The sequence below is a fragment of the Rhinichthys klamathensis genome, unplaced genomic scaffold (assembly GCF_029890125.1).
Source record: "Rhinichthys klamathensis goyatoka isolate OS25496 unplaced genomic scaffold, OSU_Roscu_1.1 h1tg000237l_1, whole genome shotgun sequence".
NCBI classification, from domain to species: Eukaryota; Metazoa; Chordata; class Actinopteri; order Cypriniformes; family Leuciscidae; genus Rhinichthys; species Rhinichthys klamathensis.
In genome coordinates this window covers 1,174,497-1,193,607 of record NW_026606760.1, presented here as the reverse complement: position 1 = coordinate 1,193,607, position 19,111 = coordinate 1,174,497, and the positions used below count along the sequence as shown (strand labels likewise).

General features: G+C 40.1%; 1 protein-coding gene across 1 annotated transcript in view; it reads right to left on the bottom strand.

Annotated features, from left to right (window-relative positions):
- Positions 1–19,111, bottom strand: part of LOC130100290 (titin-like) — a 118,718-nt gene that overhangs the window by 44,285 nt on the left and 55,322 nt on the right. Inside the window, exons 98-134 of the mRNA XM_056265676.1 lie at positions 18,740–19,039; positions 18,339–18,656; positions 17,954–18,250; positions 17,575–17,874; positions 17,150–17,464; positions 16,920–17,068; positions 16,683–16,833; positions 14,808–15,089; positions 14,409–14,711; positions 13,979–14,281; positions 13,565–13,846; positions 13,139–13,438; positions 12,749–13,051; positions 12,353–12,661; positions 11,887–12,168; positions 11,387–11,686; positions 11,008–11,301; positions 7,866–10,835; positions 7,467–7,787; positions 7,085–7,369; positions 6,578–6,877; positions 6,079–6,495; positions 5,714–5,989; positions 5,318–5,617; positions 4,914–5,216; positions 4,519–4,818; positions 4,124–4,411; positions 3,709–4,011; positions 3,327–3,629; positions 2,938–3,243; positions 2,520–2,807; positions 2,129–2,419; positions 1,721–2,008; positions 1,025–1,615; positions 827–931; positions 513–710; positions 114–410 (exon numbers count right to left, since the gene is read on the bottom strand). Of these exons, the coding sequence (XP_056121651.1) occupies positions 114–410; positions 513–710; positions 827–931; positions 1,025–1,615; positions 1,721–2,008; positions 2,129–2,419; positions 2,520–2,807; positions 2,938–3,243; positions 3,327–3,629; positions 3,709–4,011; positions 4,124–4,411; positions 4,519–4,818; positions 4,914–5,216; positions 5,318–5,617; positions 5,714–5,989; positions 6,079–6,495; positions 6,578–6,877; positions 7,085–7,369; positions 7,467–7,787; positions 7,866–10,835; positions 11,008–11,301; positions 11,387–11,686; positions 11,887–12,168; positions 12,353–12,661; positions 12,749–13,051; positions 13,139–13,438; positions 13,565–13,846; positions 13,979–14,281; positions 14,409–14,711; positions 14,808–15,089; positions 16,683–16,833; positions 16,920–17,068; positions 17,150–17,464; positions 17,575–17,874; positions 17,954–18,250; positions 18,339–18,656; positions 18,740–19,039 (13,518 nt within the window). The remainder of the gene's footprint in view (positions 1–113; positions 411–512; positions 711–826; positions 932–1,024; positions 1,616–1,720; positions 2,009–2,128; positions 2,420–2,519; positions 2,808–2,937; positions 3,244–3,326; positions 3,630–3,708; positions 4,012–4,123; positions 4,412–4,518; positions 4,819–4,913; positions 5,217–5,317; positions 5,618–5,713; positions 5,990–6,078; positions 6,496–6,577; positions 6,878–7,084; positions 7,370–7,466; positions 7,788–7,865; positions 10,836–11,007; positions 11,302–11,386; positions 11,687–11,886; positions 12,169–12,352; positions 12,662–12,748; positions 13,052–13,138; positions 13,439–13,564; positions 13,847–13,978; positions 14,282–14,408; positions 14,712–14,807; positions 15,090–16,682; positions 16,834–16,919; positions 17,069–17,149; positions 17,465–17,574; positions 17,875–17,953; positions 18,251–18,338; positions 18,657–18,739; positions 19,040–19,111) is intronic.

The following is a 19,111-nucleotide window of genomic DNA, read 5'->3' as shown; positions in this document are numbered from 1 at the left end:
AAATAATCAGTATACACTAATCAGCATAATTATTTTCCATATTTTCCAGGTCGAATGATATGAAACATCATTTACTCACAATGCATGCACTAGAAAGAGCAATTGAGACTTACCATATTCATCCGTGCACATAAGGGTATCTGTTTGTTCAGAGGGTTGACTTATTGCTCCAGCACCATTCTTTGCTCTGATTCTAAATTCATACTTGCAACCCTCTTGCAAGTCTGCTACAGTATATGCACAGTCGACAACATTTACTGTATTAGCCTTCACCCAGACCTTGGCTGGGAGATCACGTCTCTCAACAATGTAGCCTGTTAGCCTGTGTCCACCATCATACTGAGGTTCAGTCCATTGAAGTGTTACAGTGCTTCTAGTGATGCTAATCACATCTGGTTTCCCAGGTGCATCTATAATGAAATATGCTCAAATAAATTAATAAATCAACCATACACACATTGGGGTGGGTATATAGTATAATGACTCAAGCTTTTAAAATAACATTAACTTACCAATTGCATCCAAGGCAACCATTGGCTCAGTGGCAGGACTTGGTCTTCCAACACCAGCCAAATTAATAGCCATAACTCTGAACTCATACTCTAGACCCTCTGTTAAGCCAGTCACTTTGAAATCTCTCATCTTCAAAGGGGTTGGATTTGCTCTTTTCCATAACATGCTGTTTCTTTCCTTGAATTCAACATGGTAGCCTGTAAGCAAATAATACTGTTTATTTATCTAATTGTTCTAGCATTGTTTTACTCCTAGCTATATTTTTATGAAAAAGGATGATTATTGTCTCATATTCATTTAATTATTTCTGTACCTGTGATTGGTGAGCCTCCAGTTTTCCTTGGATCTAACCATGTAAGAGTTGCTGAATCATGACGCATAATCATGACTTGTGGGGGAGGAGGTGAATCTGGTACATCTGAGGAAATAATCATGATTAAGAAAGAGAGATTTTTACACTTTGATATTATCTATAGTATATATTAAATATATAAATTTAAAGTCCACTCACTGAATGGATGCTTGGCAACCATAGGCTCTGATTTGAGGCCTTCGCCAATTCCATATTTGTTTTCTGCACTCACTCTAAAGATGTATTCAGTTCCCTCATGGAGACCAGTCACTCTGAAAGTGTTTGTGTCCACAGATGAAAACACTGTAACCCACATGTTAGTAATGGAATCACGTTTCTCAAGAATGTAGTTGGTAACTTCTGATCCACCATCATCTTTAGGAGCACCCCATTTTAGGGTTGCACCATCTGCAGTCACTTCTTTGAATTTTATTGGTGCAGTTGGAATTCCTGGTTTACCAACAACTCTGACGAAAATTGTGGACTCTTTAGTCCCAGCAGTGTTGCGAAGAGTGATGGTGTATTTTGAGGCATCTGTCCTTTGGCAGTCACGTATCAAGAGAGTTGTGTTTACAGCTGTCGATTCTACACACACTCTTCCTGTGTCTGTGAGATTTTCATCCTCTCCCTTCTTCCATGTGACAACAGGGACAGGCTTTCCACTAATAGGAATCTTGAGACGAACATTGCTTCCTTCTTTTGCAATGTAGTTCAAGTTAGGCAATTCCCGCAAGTCACATCTTGGATAAACTATAATAGTATAGAAAAGAAATGGATAAGGAGCAGATTTGAAACACAATATAACAGAAAGAGCTCAAGGGCATTTTTATACAAATACAAAATGTGAAATCTCACCATTGACATCTTTTGCGATCACAGCGAGTTCTTTCACGGGACCATCACCAGAATCATTTGTTGCAAATACTCTGTATTTATATTCCCTTCCTTCAACAAGATCTTTTGCACTATATTGCATGTTCTTTGATCGAAGAAGCTCCTTCCATTTGTCTTCGCCATTAAGGACCTCAAGCACATATGCAATGATGCGACTTCCACCATCACTGAATGGTTTTTTCCAGGAAAGAGTACAAGAGTCCTTGGTTACCAGCAAGGTCTTGAAGTCCATAACTGGTCCAGGTTGTTCTGGAAGATATAGATACGTTTACTTAATAATAGATATCAGCAAAACTGTTATAAAATATATATTGAAATGATTGTTTTTTGCAATTGAGGATTACTTGATCAAAAATGATCTTCCCTTACCAGAAGCTCTAACAGCATCCACAGTTTCACATGGTTCACCAATTCCATACTGATTTTGAGCCAGAACCCTGAAGCAATAAGATCTACCAGCCTCTAAACCATCAATCTTGAAAGATGTTTTAGTACAAGTGTTTGAAACATTTGACCATGCTTTCCTTTCTGCATCTCTTTTGTCAACAATGTAACCTGTAATCTCACTTCCACCATCAATTAGAGGTGCATCCCATAGGATGGAGGCACTGTCCTTTGATGACTCTTTTACCATCAGATTAAGTGGAGGTCCAGGGGTATCTGTTTAATTGTATAAGAGTTATATATAGTTTAGTTAATATAAAATATTAAGAAAACTGTATCTGAATAAAAATAAAACTCTTAATATCACAGAACTCACCAAGGACCTTGACAATAACTGTGTACATCTTCATTCCGCTTACACTGTCAAGATTCAGAATGTATTTCCCTGCGTCGTATCTGTTTACTTTCTCAACACAAACCAATGTATCAGTGTCTGTCGTCTTGATTATGATTCCTTGTCTGTCCTTAATGTTGGTGTTCATCTTGGCCCAGATGACCCTGGGGGTTGGTCGACCCTTAATTGTGGCATGAAGTTTCATTTTACTTCCAGCCGTTAGCACAACAATGTCCTTCAGCTCTGCGTCAAGCTCAGCCTCAGGAGCAACTGGAATAACATACATTTATATATTTCAGGAATAAGTTACACAATATTTTAATAATGTACTGTATTTTCATTTTTCATAAAATATATTAGAATTAACAAAATATACAATAAATGATTTTAAAGCTAGTACCAAAAACATCCTTGGCAATGTGTTTTTCAGGAACTTCACAAGGCAGGCTGAATCCAACTTTATTTACAGCAGTAACACGAAGTTGGTACTCTGAGTTCTCCAAGAGTCCAGTCACAACATAATTGGTATCCTGAAGGTTCTTTGGTACATTGCATCTTATCCAGTCTGTTGTATTAGTTCTCTTGCATTCAACAAGGTATCCCAAAATTTCACTTCCACCATCATTTGCAGGCTTAGCCCAAGTTAGTCTAATTGTGCTGCTGGTGGTGTCTGTGACCTTGGGAGAAATGGGTGGGCCTGGAGGATCTGTAAATAAGTAAGAGGTACTGATAAAAGCTCTCACATATTTGTTGATATACAAGATATTGTGAATGGATTCTGATACTCACACAAAGGATCAAGAGCAGAGGCAGCATTAGATGGTTCACTGGGTTTGCCAAGGCCAGCTTTATTAACAGCAATGACTCTAAACTCATACTGAGCTCCCTCTGAGAGACCTCCAACCTCAAGTGTTCTCTCCAGCAAGGGTTTTCTGTTCAGTTTGGTCCAGTTCACTTCCTTGGTTTCACGTTTCTCAACCATGTATCCAAGGATAGGGGATTTTCCATCATCAGATGGTTCCTTCCAGCTTACAGTCATACACTCCTTTGTGATGTTTGTAAGGACCGGTGGGTCACATGCTCCAGGAACAGCTGTAAATGACAAGTACATTACAACATAGAAATGATATATCCAAGCAATAAAATACATAAACCAATAGTAAGGCCTTACTGAAGGGATTCCTTGCCACAACAGGATCGGATACAATGGCATCACCAGTACCATAGTGGTTCTCAGCACGAACACGGAACTGGTACTCGTGCCCCTCAATTAGTCTCTCCACTGAACATTCCGTTGTATCACCACTGATTTTAGCAGAAAACTGGGCCCAGTTTGCCCTACTTGTCTCCCGTTTATCAACAACATAATTTGTTATTGGAGAACCACCATCGGCAAGTGGAGCCTCCCAGCACAACTTAATCCGATCTGAAACTATCTCGTCAAATTTGATAGAGGCTGGTGGGCCAGGTATATCTATGTAAGGGGAAAGCATGATTATTATTTTGCAAAAAGGACACGAATATGCTATATGTCCAATTCACTTAGTAGTATTTAGGCTAAACAATAAAAATATAATTTTACTCACCTAAAACTTTGAGTTGTATTTCTGCAGTCGTAGAACCACTTGCATTTGCTGCAAGAATTCCATAATTTCCAGTATGAAGTTTAGTAACTGCATCAAGGCTCAGAGAAAAGAGATGTCTCTTTTGAGACATCTTGAATTCTTTGTCAGCCTTTAACAATTCTCCATTTTTGCTCCATGTAACCTTGGGCATTGGTTTGCCAAAAACTTCAGCTTCAAGACAAACATCTGACCCAGCCTTTACTGACAACATCTTTTTCATCTGTATTGAAAGCTCTATTCTTGGAGGCACTATAGACAAGGAAACATGACAGAAAATCAATAAGACAAATAGCAATTGAATAGCCATTTAGAAAACATTTAAAAAAATAATTTAAAAAAAACATAAAAATACTTACCATTTTCTGCAGACACCAGAATGGGGTCAGTGATTTCAGATGGCCTGCTAATGTTAACTGCTGTCTTGGCAATTACCCTAAACTGGTACTTAGCACCCTCTTCTAACCCAGTTGCGGTGTACTCCTCACGAGGCACATTTTGACTACTTATGTTGCAACGCACCCAAGTGTCTCCTGGAAGCCTTAAGGCCTCAACATAGTATCCAATTATCTTGCTTCCACCATCATTCTTTGGTTTAGTCCAAACCAGTGTAACTGTGTTCTTAGCAACATCAAGCACCTCTGGCTTTCCAGGAGCATCTAGAATTTAAAAACGAAACAACAACAAAATATAGAACATAAATATCTAATACGCAAACATGTATACCTAAAAAAAATATTTTACATGCACATACCAACAGGTGTTCTTGCTGTGATGAACTCCGTTTTCTTGCTTGGTTTACCCTGTCCAGCTCGGTTTATAGCAGACACTCTGAAAGTGTACTCCAGACCCTCAATTAGGCCAGCACAAGGATATTCTGTTGTGCGAACAACAGAATCATTAGCCTTCACCCAAAGGAGACTGTTCCTCTCTTTGCGTTCAATGTAGTATCCAGTAACTGGACTGCCACCATCAGACTCAGGCTTATCCCAAGCCACAAACATGCAGTCCTTGTTCACTTTGTTGATGCGGCAGTTCAAAGGTTCACCAGGAACATCTAAAAAAAATTTAATTGTTAGACACTGACAAATAGGTCTCATCATTTTTGTCATCAGTTACATGTTGACAGACACTGCTGATGCTTGCATTTCAACTTACCAAAGGGGAATTTAGCAACCATCCTTTCAGATGTAAGGGGGTCTGAAATACCAAATCTATTCTCAGCACGAACACGGAAGGCATATTCCTTTCCAGGAATAAGCTTTCCGATTCTGCAGCCAGCTTTCCCACAACTGGAAAGAGCAGTAACCCAGTCACCTCTGCTTACATCACACTTCTCAACCACATAATTAGTGATATTGCTACCACCATCTTCAGTAGGTTTGTTCCAAGAGAGTGTGCAGGCATCAGAATCGATGTCACTGATCTCAAATGGTGGCTCAGGTGGTCCAGGAATATCTGACACAAAAGAATGTTTGTAGAAAAATTAACTGCATGTTCACATAGCCCATTCTTATTACATAAGCTATTGTGGTGATGAAGACAAGTTCTAACCTCTGATGATGATTTTCAAAGTCTGGTCAACTTTTCCAGTGCTGTTCTCAGCAACAAGGCTGTATTCAGCACTGTCTTGTCTCGAAACATCCTTAATAATGAGCACACACATGTTCTGAGATTTGTGCACAGCAAGACGGCTTGATGAAACTACATTATTTTCTCCCCGTTTCCATTGGCACACTGGTGCTGGCTTTCCAGATACAAGAGCCTCAACCCTCAGTTTTGCTCCTGCCTTTGCAGTGACAAGTTCAGGCATGATGATTTTGGGCTCCACTGGGAAAAAAACACACAAAATTGAACAGGTTTTTAGTTGAAGTCTATTAATTCAAATGACTGAGTAACACATTAATTTTATAACTTACGCATCTGCTCCTTGATCTCATAAGCTTCTCTTGTCTCTGTGGGAAGACTAGAACCCATGGCATTTCTTGCTGCAACTCTGAAACGATATTTTCTTCCTTCCTTTAGTCCAGCAACAGAGATGCTCAAATCTTTTACGACTGTGTATGGTGTCCATTCCTCCTTCTTCTCCTCCTTCTCCTCCTTGTCCTCAACCACAGGTTCAGGTGAAGGAGGAGCCACAGGCTCTACGCCAGGCTCAGCCTCAGCTTCACCCTCTACTGGTTTCTTGGGAGGTTTAGGCATTGGTAGCTCAAGATAGTCAATAATGTAGCCATCAATTTTAGCTCCGCCATCCCGCAATGGTTTCACCCATCCCACAGTTGCACTGTTCTTAGTAATCTCAAGAATATCAACCTTTTGTGGTGGGTCAGGCTTGCCTTAAGGAAGGAGACACAATTGTTATAGTAATACTGTTTCAACGAAGCCTTTAAAAATGGTTCTGGCTAAGAATGCACTTACTGATAGGATCAGAGGCCAGATAAGATTTTGGTGTAACTCTTGGGACTCCGGGACCATACTCGTTTACAGCTATGACCCGGAAGTAATACTCTGTTCCTGGGACGAGATTGCTTACTTTAAATGTGGTGTTTTCAACATTAGCTTTCACTGTTGCCCAAGTCTTGCGATCAATTTGTCGTTTTTCAACCATGTAATGAGTGATGTTACTGCCACCATCATTTTCAGGTGGAGACCATGTGAGGTTGCAAGAGGACATTGTGATGTCAGTAACCTCAAGACCAACAACAGGTCCAGGTGTATCTGTTTTTAAAATGCAAAAACAAAATACATATATATATATATTTGAATGAAAAGTTGGATATTTTAAGTATTTTCATAGATTCATATATTACTTTATTCATCTGTTTCAGTCATGTTTTTTCCCCACTAATTCCCCTTATATAAAAATAATCAGAAGTTACGTGACTGAAACACTGAATAAACGGGAGCTTGTTTTTTTTTACTTACCAAGTACTTTGACATTCACAAACACTGCCTTTTCTCCAGCTGGACTGGATACAGTCAATGAATATTTGCCTGAATCATCACGAGAACTTTCAGATATGACAAGGAATGTCATAGTGTCAATGAGATCAACATGGCCCTTCTGAACAACATTATCTATACCCATTCTCCTCCATAAGACCTTGGGAGCGGGTCTTCCTCTAATTGTTGCAACTAATCTTATTGGACATCCAGCCCTAACTGTCAACCCTTTCTTCAGGTCTGCATCCAAATCAATCTCGGGGGCCTCTGAAGATTGGGGGGAAAAAAGGATAAAAACACAAGAAATTAGGACATAGAAGGGAATGTTGCTGAAAAGTTTATAGAAAAGTGTATGGAAACTCACCCAAGACTTCTCTTGGTGTCACAGCTCCCTCGAGATTTGTTGGCTGACTCAAGCCAACCTGATTTTGGGCAGAAACACGGAATTCATATTCAAGCTTCTCATCCAGGCTTGAGACAGTGAATTCTGTTCCGATCAACTGGGCAGCAACATTGCACCTTTTCCAGCCTTCATCCCCCTTCTTGCCTGTGCCCTTGACTCTGAGCTCAACTACATATCCAATAAGAGGAGCACCTCCGTCATATGTAGGCTTTGTCCATGCAAGAGTGACTGATGTCTTTGAGCTGTCAGCCACCTTTAAGTTACTAACGGGACCAGGAGGCTCTGCAAATAGAAAACCAAATAATAAATGTGGCTGTAAAGACAAATAAAAATTTCATCAAATATTTTAATTGGACATACCAACTGGATCTCTTGCAGTAAATGATCTGGATGGCTTGCTTGCATCACCAACCCCAATTTCATTTTCAGCCTTAACACGGAACTGGTATTCATGATTAGGCAGTAAACCTGTAACAGTCATCTGTGTCCCTGCAATTGGGGACTTAACAACAGGGCCCCACCGAATGGCATGCTCTTCTTTTTTCTCAAGAATATAACCAGTGATAGGTTTCCCACCATCATTATCAGGAGAGCACCACATAACAACCATTTCTTCTTTTGAAATTTTAGTCACTTCTGGAGCATCTGGTGCACCAGGTCTGTTAAACTGGGTCCTTGCAACAATAGACTCAGTTTCAACAGCAGGGCCAGCACCCATTTTGTTTTCAGCTCTCACTCGGAATATGTATTCATTTCCTTCGATAAGGCGAGTAACTTTAGCTGAATTGGTAATTACAGCTGCTGAATGAATTGACCAAACTCCTCTCTTTGTCTCACATTTTTCTATGATGTAGTTATAGATCTCACAACCACCATCATCTTCTGGTACTTCCCATGTAAGCTTGCATCGGTCCACAGAAATCTCTGACACTTTCAGATCTCTAATAGGACCTGGTCTATCAAGAACATTCACCTTGGCCTCAGCAGTACAGGTTCCAGCAGCATTTGTTCCAGTAATTATGTATTTTCCAGTATCTCCACGTCTTGAACTTGTGAGCAGGAATTTAGTGAAGTTGGTGCCAGTTTCAACTTGCACTCTTGGGCTTTTGGTGATATCTCCAGTAACACCTTCTTTAGACCATTTTATATCAGGCTGAGGTTTACCTATAACATCTGCCTCAATTGGAACTGCATCTCCAGCTTTAACAACAAGAACTCCCATCAGTTTGATTTTGAGCTCTGGCTGTACAAGTTCCTCCTTTACAAGAACTTCATCTGTTGTCACCCAGTTACTCTCTCCTCCCTCATTCTTTGTTTGAACTCTAAATTGATAAATTTGGTTCTCAATACATCTGTCAGCCATAAAATAGGTTTCCTTTATGGCACCTTTGTGTAATCTTTCCCATTCATCTGCTTCTTTAGGTTTCTTTTCAATATGGTAAGCAAGGTTACGACTACCACCATCATATTCTGGTTTCTTCCATTTGAGGAAGACAAATGTCTTGCCAATTTCAGTGATTTGGAAGTTCTCTGGCTCACCAGGTTTCTCAACTGGGTCAACAGCAAGGACTGGTGCTTTTGTTTCAGTTGGTGGACCAACACCAATTTTATTCTCTGCACTCACACGGAAGAAATATTCGCAATTCTCAACAAGTGGAGCTTTGACAAGTCGTTTGGTGCAGTCAGATGAAACAACTGTCCATCCCCTTTGACTTGGTTGTCGGCACTCAATTTTATAATTAGTAATTTCAGTGCCACCGTTATCCTCTGGATTTTCCCAAGACACCATACATGACTCTTTAGTCACATAAGCAACCTTCAAATTCTGACAGGCTCCAGGAATATCAAGTACATTAACAATAATTGTAGCATGTGCTTGACCACTGCTGTTCTTTGCTTGAATTGCATACTTTCCATAATCAGCTCTAACAGCTTCCTGAATAACCAGCTCAACAAGAGGGAAGTTATTGTTCATCTCAGTGCGTTTATCTCTGCCTAAAGCTCTTGCATCTTTAGTCCAAGTGATTTCTGGATCAGGTCTGCCCTTTACACGGGTCACAAGGTTGATGATTTGCCCTGCTCTTACTGTTAGGAGGTCACGGCAAGCAACATCAACAGTTACGTCGGGGGGAACAAGAATGTCCTTGGCCAGCACAGTTTCTGTGAGTTCTCTTGGCTCACCATCTCCAACTTTGTTTGAGGCTCTAATACGGAATCTGTACTCTGTGCCTTCACTAAGTCCAGGTACTCTAAATGCACAAAACTTAATTAGATCCTTATTTATTCTGTCCCACTGTGCAGAACCTGATTTCTGGCATTCAACAACATAGCCTAAGATGGGGCTGCCACCATCTCTGGAAGGTTTGGTCCATACCACATCTGCATATGACTTGCTCCAGTCCTTCAGCTTAATGTTACTTGGAGGCCCTGGAGGACTAATTGGACGTTTAGCTTTCACAGGGTCTGATGGATATGAAGGCTCACTTACACCAGCAACATTTTCAGCAAATATTCTAAATTCATAGCTGTTGCCTTCAAACAGACCGCACACCCTGTATCTAACATCCAAGACTGGTGTTTTATTGACACGTATCCATTTTCCGGTCATCTCCCTGCGCTCAACAATGTAGCCACTCACAGGGCTTCCACCATCTGTTTCTGGTTCAGTCCATGACACTGTTACAGCATTTTCTGTTATATCAGAACATGTTGGTTGGCCAGGAGGGCCTGGTGGATCAAACATATGCTTGGCAATAGTGGGAGGACTTTCAAGGGCAGCTCCAATGCCAATTTTGTTCTCGGCACGTACACACACAATATATTCACGTCCCTTCTCCAAACGTGGGACTTTGGCCTTTGTACTGGAACTTCCAGAACTCACAACTGACCATGGCTCCCAAGGCTTCTTGACATCCTTCTTCTCTACAACATAGTTCATTAAAGGTGAACCCCCATCATCTTTTGGTGGACGCCACTGGATTGTCATATGATCAGGGGTAACCTCAAGGATATTTACAGGACCAACTGGAGCAGATGGAACATCAAGGACTGTGACATGTAGAGCAACAGATTTGCTTCCAGCAGGATTTGCCACAGTAAGTATAAACTCTCCACTGTCATTTCTGACGCATTCACTAATAGTCAAGACAGTTGAATTTCCTTCAGTAACAATCTTAAATGTGCCCTCAGTTTTAAGCTCATTTCCTTCACTTTGCCACTTGGCTGTTGGAGTTGGGATTCCATGCATGACTGCTGGGAGGACAATTGTACTTCCAGCCTTGACAACAAGACCCTCAATAAGCTTCACATCAACTTCAATAGTTGGAGCCACTGAAAAAGAATATTAGCATAATAAAATGTATATTATTGTATATATATAAATGTATATAAGATATTGTATATAAAATGTATTTAAGAATATTAGCATAATAAAATGTAAATTATGTTGTAATTTTTCTGTTAAAAAATAAAATTATATAATAAAATATTTTATATATCTTACAGGTTTTTTCCTGGCAAGTAATTGGCACAGTGGTGTCTGGCCGACTAATGCCAATTGCATTTTGTGATTTTACACGGAATCTATAGGTTTTGCCCTCCACAAGTCCAGTTACATGGCATTGAGGATTGCTGACAGTCTTGAAGGTCACCCAGTCTGTGGAACCTTCTTCTTGATGCTCAACAATGAATCCAGTGATCTCACTTCCACCTGTACGTTCAGGCCACTCCCACTGAAGCCATACTTCAGTTTTGTCTGCATCCACATGATGCAGATTCTTGGGTGGACCAGGGGGATCTATAAGTAAAAATATACAAATTAATTTAACAAACTGGTATAAAAAGTCAAGCATTTAAAAAATAATATTAAATGTAATACTTACAAAGAGGATCAACAGCCTTGATGGGCTTGTTGGTTTCAACAAATGCACTCCTACCAAACTGATTCTCAGCTGCAATTCTGAAGAGATACTGAATTCCCTCCATCAGATATTGAGCCATGAGGCTCAGCTTTTTGGATGCAGCACACACTGAAACCCAGTTCTCAGCTGCAACATCTTTCTTTTGCACAACATAGTGGGAGATCACAGCACCACCATCATCTTCTGGCTTTTGCCATGTCAGGTAAGCTGACTCACTTGTGATTTCAGAGATGGTAAGATTCCTTGGAGGTCCAGGTTTATCTAAATCAAAAAGAAAAAGAGTCATTGTGGCGCTACTATAGGTATCTATTTAATTGTACTATCTATCTATCTATCTATCTATCTATCTATCTATCTATCTATCTATCTATCTATCTATCTATCTATCTATCTATCTATCTATCTATCTATCTATCTATCTATCTATCTATCGTTAAGAGATGTTCTTAAAACATTCATACCAAGAGTAAGAACAGTGCAGGTAGCAGATTTCGATCCAGCTGCATTCTGAATAGTGATAGTATAATTGCCACTGTCAGCACGGGTACACTTCTTAATGTGAAGTTTGCTTCCGCTTGCTGTGACCTCTATAAGGCAATGAGCAGGAACTTCACCATCATTCTTTTTCCAAGAGACAGTGGGTATTGGCATGCCCTTAATTGTGGCACTGAGTGTGATGTCTGTCCCAACCATGGCAAGGTGATCACGAGCCATATTGCCATGTAACAGCAACTCTGGCTCCTCTGCATGAAAATTGAGATGAGAAAGATAGAAATATGAATTAATACAATTTTAAGTGATTACTTTCCAATATGTGAAAAACATACTTCAAATTACAGGGGGAGAGTAGTATTATAAAACAATACCTACTTTTCAATACTACTCTTATGTATTTTCTGAATATGTAAACAAATAGTAAGAAATTACCAAGTCTGTCATGAACTTTCACTGGTTCCTTGACATATGCAGGTTCAGATTTTCCAGCTGCATTCACAGCCATAATTCTGAATTGGAACTCTCCACCATCTGGTAGTTTTGTCACAACAAACTTGGTGTCTGTGCATGATTCAGGAGTTTCATTTGCCTGGATCCATTCGACTGCACCAGGCTTCTGATACTCAATCAAGTAACCAAAAATTTTGCCTTTACCATCATGACGAGGAACACGCCATGATAGACTCACAGAATCTTTAGTCTTGTCAACAGCTTCAGGCAAAACAGGTGGGCTTGGCAGAACTATTAAGAATAAGTTGAATAAGTTAATAAATAATGATCAAAAGATAAGCATTAAGAGAAGGAAACCATCATAACACTAGGACTTACCAATGGGATCCTTAGCAAGAATAGGTTTACTTGGAGGGCTAGGATCTCCAGTGCCAATTTCATTCTCTGCCATTACACGGAATTCATATTCACAGCCTTCAACAAGGTCTTGTACCCTATACTGTGTAGCAGGGTAAATTGGATCTCTGGTTGCACGAGACCATCTCTTAGCTGAAGGCTCCTTCCTCTCCAAGATATAGTTTGTGATGGGCTTTCCACCATCACGAGGACGGTTCCAAATCACCAGTGCTGAATCACGAAAAACGTCTTTTACAGTGGGTTGCTCAGGTGCCTCAGGTACCCCTGTAATTATGTGCAAGATATTAGGAACAAAACAAATTTTTACAGCTCAATTGTTCAATTGATTTTTTTGTGAGTGTTTTTACATACTGAATAGATCTTTAGCTTTCATCTCTTTTGACTCCAGTGGGTCACTTATGCCATACATGTTCTCAGCACTAATTCTCATGATGTATTCACGACCCTCTACAAGCTTAGGTACTTTGCAGTGGGTTTTTGTGGAGGCAGATGTTACAGTTGTCCACATGTCTCTGTTTACATCTCTCTTTTCAATTACGTAGTTAGAAATTTCACATCCACCATCATCAAGAGGGGGCTTCCAAGAAATAACCATGTGATCTTTGTGAACTTCCTCAAAGACAACTGGGCCCTCTGGAGGCAATGGTCGATCTAAAAAATGCACAGAATATTCATAGATAGATTGCTTGTTAGTTATAAGCCCAAAATATGTATTTTTACTCATCATATTATTTTAAAGTTAAGTAAACATTCTTTCTATCGTTTCACGAGACTTACCTGCAACTGTGATATTGCAAATGCCTTTACGAGCACCAGTACAGTTTTCAACAGTCACACAGTATTTGCCACTGTGCCCACGCTGAGCTTTCATAATACCCAGACACATTGTGGTAAGAGTATTTCTGAACTTGATATGGTTGTCTGCTTTCAGTTCATTGTCATCCCTTGACCAGGTGACAGATGGGGCTGGTTTTCCAGTGTAACGCCCCTGGAGTGCAAAGCTTTCACCAACACGCACAACAACCTTATCACGGAAGTCAAGCTCAATTGTAGGAGGTTCTAAAATTAAAAAAATTATAATAATCATATCATTGACGTCATTAATATTTAATAAATAGAATTAGAGGTTTATAATAATAATAGTGGTGTACATAACGAAAAACACTTGAAAAACAAAAACACTTCACTCACCAAGTTCGTCTTTACATTTAATTGGCTTAGTGGAGAAGGATGGTTTGCCAGGACCAACTTCATTCACTGCACTGACACGGAATTCATAGGTGTCGCCTTCTCTGAGACCATCATAAGTATATCTCCTATCCATCAGTTTCTCTTTGGTCAGTCTGACAAACTTGTCTTTGCCAATCATGCGAGCCTCAAGAATGTAAGATATCACCTCAGATCCTCCATCGTACTTAGGTGGCTTCCAAGTCAAACTGATATAGTCTTTAGTGATGGTAGTCACCTCAAGATCTTCTGGACGGTCTGGAACATCTAGTAAAAAGAGGCCAAATGATGATTAGCTACCATCCATGCTGAATACTATTTTACAGCTGCATTACTTGGTCAATAGTTTAAAGCTATTTTAAATCCAGGAAAAAAAAGAAAGAAAAATACTTACTGATGCGATCTTTAATCTCAATTTCGCATGATGTTTGACTGAAAGGTCCTACTCCAATTACATTTTCAGCTGCAACTCTGAAGAAATATGCCTTTTTTAGCACCAGATTATTTACTACAGCATTTTGTCTGCCAGCTGTGTAAGAGCAAGATGTCCAAGCCTTGCGCTCTGCTTCACGTTTCTCAATTATGTAGTTGGAGATGGCAGATCCACCATCATCATCAGGGAAAAACCAGTTCAGCTTGCATGAATCACTTGTTAAACTTTCTGCTGTGAATGGTGCCCCCACCGGACCAGGGACATCTGAAGAAGCAAAATAAGATAAGAAAATCTAAATTCTCTAATGTAGCTATTTCATAGTAATGTATAGACTATTTGTGTCTGATAATTCTCACTTACCAAGTACATCAACAATAACAGACCTCTTCACCTCTCCTCCATCATTATTGGCTGTTATTGTATAAACACCTCGTTGTGCCCTTGTGCAGTCTTTGATTACCATTGAGCAGCTGATTGAAGTGGTTTCAATAACAGCTTCTGGTGGGACTGGGAACCCATCTCTGCTCCATGTTATCACAGGTGGAGGTTGGCCTGACACATAAGCCAGGATACGAATAACACCTCCAGCATGAATAACCATCTTCTCCTTTACTGAAATGTCCAGCTCAAGGACTGGCAAAACTGAAATGACAAAAATTGTCATTAATTTCATATTACATGCATCATATTGCGGTTGAGTTATTTATCACAGGCTTTTTACATCCTCTTTAGGAGAGAGCAGTTCTCAGTGCCATTAAATTGGTGCATTTCTTCAGTAAAATATAGGTTTGTGTACATTTAATTTTATCTATAAAATCGTTACTGACGCCTGCATAAAATGGATGATTTTATTCATTAAAGGGTTAGTTCACCCAAAAATTATGTTTCTGTCATTAATTACTCTCCCTCATGTCGTTCCAAACCTGTAAGACCTTCGTTCATCTTCGGAACACAAATTAGGTTTATTGATGAAGTCTGATGGCGCGGGGGCTCTATTGACAGCTATTTAATTAACACTTTGAAGACCCAGAAAGGTAGGAAAGACATCGCTAAAACAGTCCATGTGACTACAGTGGTTCAACCTTAATTTTATGAAGTGATGAGAATACTTTTTGTGTGCCAAAAAAACTAAGTAACGACTTTATTCAACAATTTCTTCTCTTCCGTATCAGTCTCCGTGGTGCTCACGAGAGCATCACGACACATGCATGTGTGGTGATGACGCAGGAGCTGGCGTTCTGACATATGACCTGGAAACGCTGGGCTGTGTTTACAAGCAGAGGAAGACGCACGCTCAGATCATCAGTGCCAAGCGATGCCTACGGAACAGGAGAGTGTGTGCTGCATCTATTGTGATATTGTCATGCCACATCTTGAGAGTTTAGATAATTCAGACGATGAGATGAATCTCCTCGCTGTATAACAGAGGATCCCGGCTTTCCACACACATGCGTTGTGGCGCTCTCATGAACGCGTGTCGGAGACTGATACGGAAGAGAAGGAATTGTTGAATAAAGTCGTTATTTTGTTTTTTTGGCGTACAAAAAGTATTCTCGTCGCTTCATAAAATTAAGGTTGAACCAACGATGTTGTTCCTACCTTTCTGGGCCTTCAAAGTGTTAATTAAATAGCTGTCAATGGAGCCCCCCGTGAACCACCGGATTTCATCAAAAATATCTTCATTTGTATTCCAAAGATGAACGAAGGGCTTACGGGTTTGGAACGACATGAGGGAGAGTAATTCTCTCCCTCATGTCGTACTCTGCTGGTGTAGCACCACCCCAGCAGAGTACGTCCCTGGGCTAGAAGTCCAGTGGCACCGTAAACCGGCTCAATCTCTTCAATCTCAGATAGGGGTGGACCAGTATTACTTTATTTTATTTTTTTATTCTAAACTGTTTTAATTATTCTTATTTGTTTTGATTATTTTAATTTCTTCTATGTAAAGCACTTTGAATTGCCATTGTGTATGAAATGTGCTATATAAATATAATGCCTAGCCTAATTAATGACAATTTTTGGGTGAACTATCCCTTTAAGATGTTTTATTCATAAAGATGGTACTTTGGATGTTAAATGTGCCCTCAGAGCCCAACATGTGTTCTGTACTATATTTACTTGGCCCTTCTTTTTAGAGTGTATGAATTTTTATTTCGATTTTAGATCTTTTTGCACACAAGCAAAGAAAAACTTGTTTTTACATGTTGAATTACATGTTGAATCACTGAGACTTACTTATCCGGTCCTTCATTTCAATAGCATCAGCAACTTCGCCTGGTTCACTCAAGCCAGCAGCATTGAATGCCAAAACTCTGAACTTAAACAATGCATTCTCTTTCAGTCCAGTGACCACCAATTTAGTACCTCTAACTTCCTTGTCTTTGGCCTGGAACAGAAGGAAGATCTTTTTTGTAATCTATAAAAAGTATATGAACATTTGCTGAAATGTAAATACTCTGGTCTTAAACAAACCTTAACCCATGCTTCTGTGCCCTCCTCTTTGTATTCAACATAGTAGCCCATTATCTTTGAACCTCCATCCTTCAAGGGTGGAATCCATTCCAAGTCTGCTGTAGTCTTAGTCCAGTCAGTGACTTTTGGGGTTGGTGGAGAAGGAGGAGCTATAAGAAAACAGATTTATCATAGTGTGATTCTCTATTAATGAAAAATTATACCGTTGAATCTCAAACTTGTTCTCCTACCTATTGGATCTCTGGCAAATGTTGGATCAGATGGCTCACTTGGGGGTCCACATCCCGCTGCATTTATTGCAATCACACGGAACAAATACTGAGATCCCTCAATGAGTCCCACAACTTGGTGAGACACACCAAGTGGCATGGGCCTGACTGGATCACGAGTTACTCTGCTCCAGCGTTTAGATGTAGTTTCTTTACGCTCAAGCCAATAGCCTGTGATTGGAGTACCTCCATCTGTGTCTGGCTCTTCCCAGTTCAAAGTCATGGAGTCTATTGTGACGCTAGAGAGTGTTGGCTTCTCGCATCGACCAGGTGGCACTTAAAAAGCACATAAAATGTTCTCAATGTTACAAAGTGAAATTAATGTAATCTAAACATACAAAATGTCTCTAATTACATCAACATTAAACATGTGAATGAATACTTACCGAACACATCTCTGGCTACTTCAGGTTCGCTATCAAGAGGATCACCAACACCATATTTGTTTTGAGCCCTAATGCGGAAAATGTACTCATGGCCAGGCATTAGATTCTCGACTGTGTATATTCTCTCTTTGGGTTCACTAGTGACAGGAATCCAAGTCTTCCTGTTGGCAACACGTCTCTCAATAGTGTAGTTTGTAATTTTGGAGCCACCATCATCCTTAGGAGGCAACCACGACAGTGTTATTTGTTCAGCATGAATTTCCTCAAATTTAATGGGTGCAGATGGAGCCCCGGGACGGCCTGTTTAAAATAAGAGAATAATGTTAGTTATAAAAACAACACATAGGTCTTCATATAAAAAATGGTTGTTGCAATTTACCTAGAACATTAAGCCTCATTTCCTTGGAAACAGTACCAAGGCTGTTGCTAGCAGTAAGAGTGTAGAGGCTTGTATCTAAGCGTTTGCCCTGCTGGATCAGCAGTGTGCAGCTATCATCAGACACAAGCTTGTTGATGTGCTCATCATACTCAATGTCAACCTTGTTTTCACCCTTGTGAGGTGGAGCCTTCTGCCATGTGAGTGTTGGGAATGGACATCCCTTAATCTTGGCAACAATATGAATATCTGCACCCTGTTCAACCTCCATAAATTCTGGAAGCTCAATGGAAGGTGCCCCTAAAAGTGAAAGGAAGAAAGGTAAATTGGTTCATCAGGCAACTCTTAAATTCACTGAATTACTTTGTGTGTGTTGCTCTGTACATACTGTTCTGGTCCATAACAATGATAGGTCCTGCTGTAGAGGATGGTCTACTAGCACCAACCTCATTCACAGCCTTAACACGGAATTCATATTCAGCACCCTGGTGGAGATCCTCCACTTTGAAAGTGGTGATATCAATATCACGGCGGTTGCACTGTCTCCAGGACTCTTGCTGGTTTCCACTGCTATCCCACCACAGACGCTCAACATTGTAGTGAGTCACAGGTGCACCACCATCATTTTTTGGTGGCTTCCAAGTCAGAGTCACAATGCCCTTTGACACATCAACGATTTTAACTCTTGTGGGAGGATCCGGAGGATCTGCAATAATATAGTGTTTTGAATAGTCAGAATAAACTGTATTAAAGTATTTTTAATGACACTTGTTTACAAAATACACTTACGAATAGGATCCCTGGCTTTAGTCCCCTGAATGGTTGTGGTATGAGGCCCCAGACCAAAGCGATTCTCAGCTCTTATACGGAACAAGTATTCTTGTCCTTCAATGAGGTCTGGCACAACTAAGGACTGCGTTGCACAAGCTGGATTGACCTTTGTCCAAGCCTTTCCTTCAACAGACTTTTTCTCAATGAAGTAGCTTTTGATCCTGTCACCACCATCAGAGTCTGGAGGCATCCAGGTTAGTCTACATGTTCCACGTGTGATGTCACTGACTTTGATGTCTTTTGGAGCTCCAGGCAAATCTAGACAAAAGAGACAAGTTATGTGATATAATACATACTTCTAGACTTTCTGTATTCTAATGATACTACTAT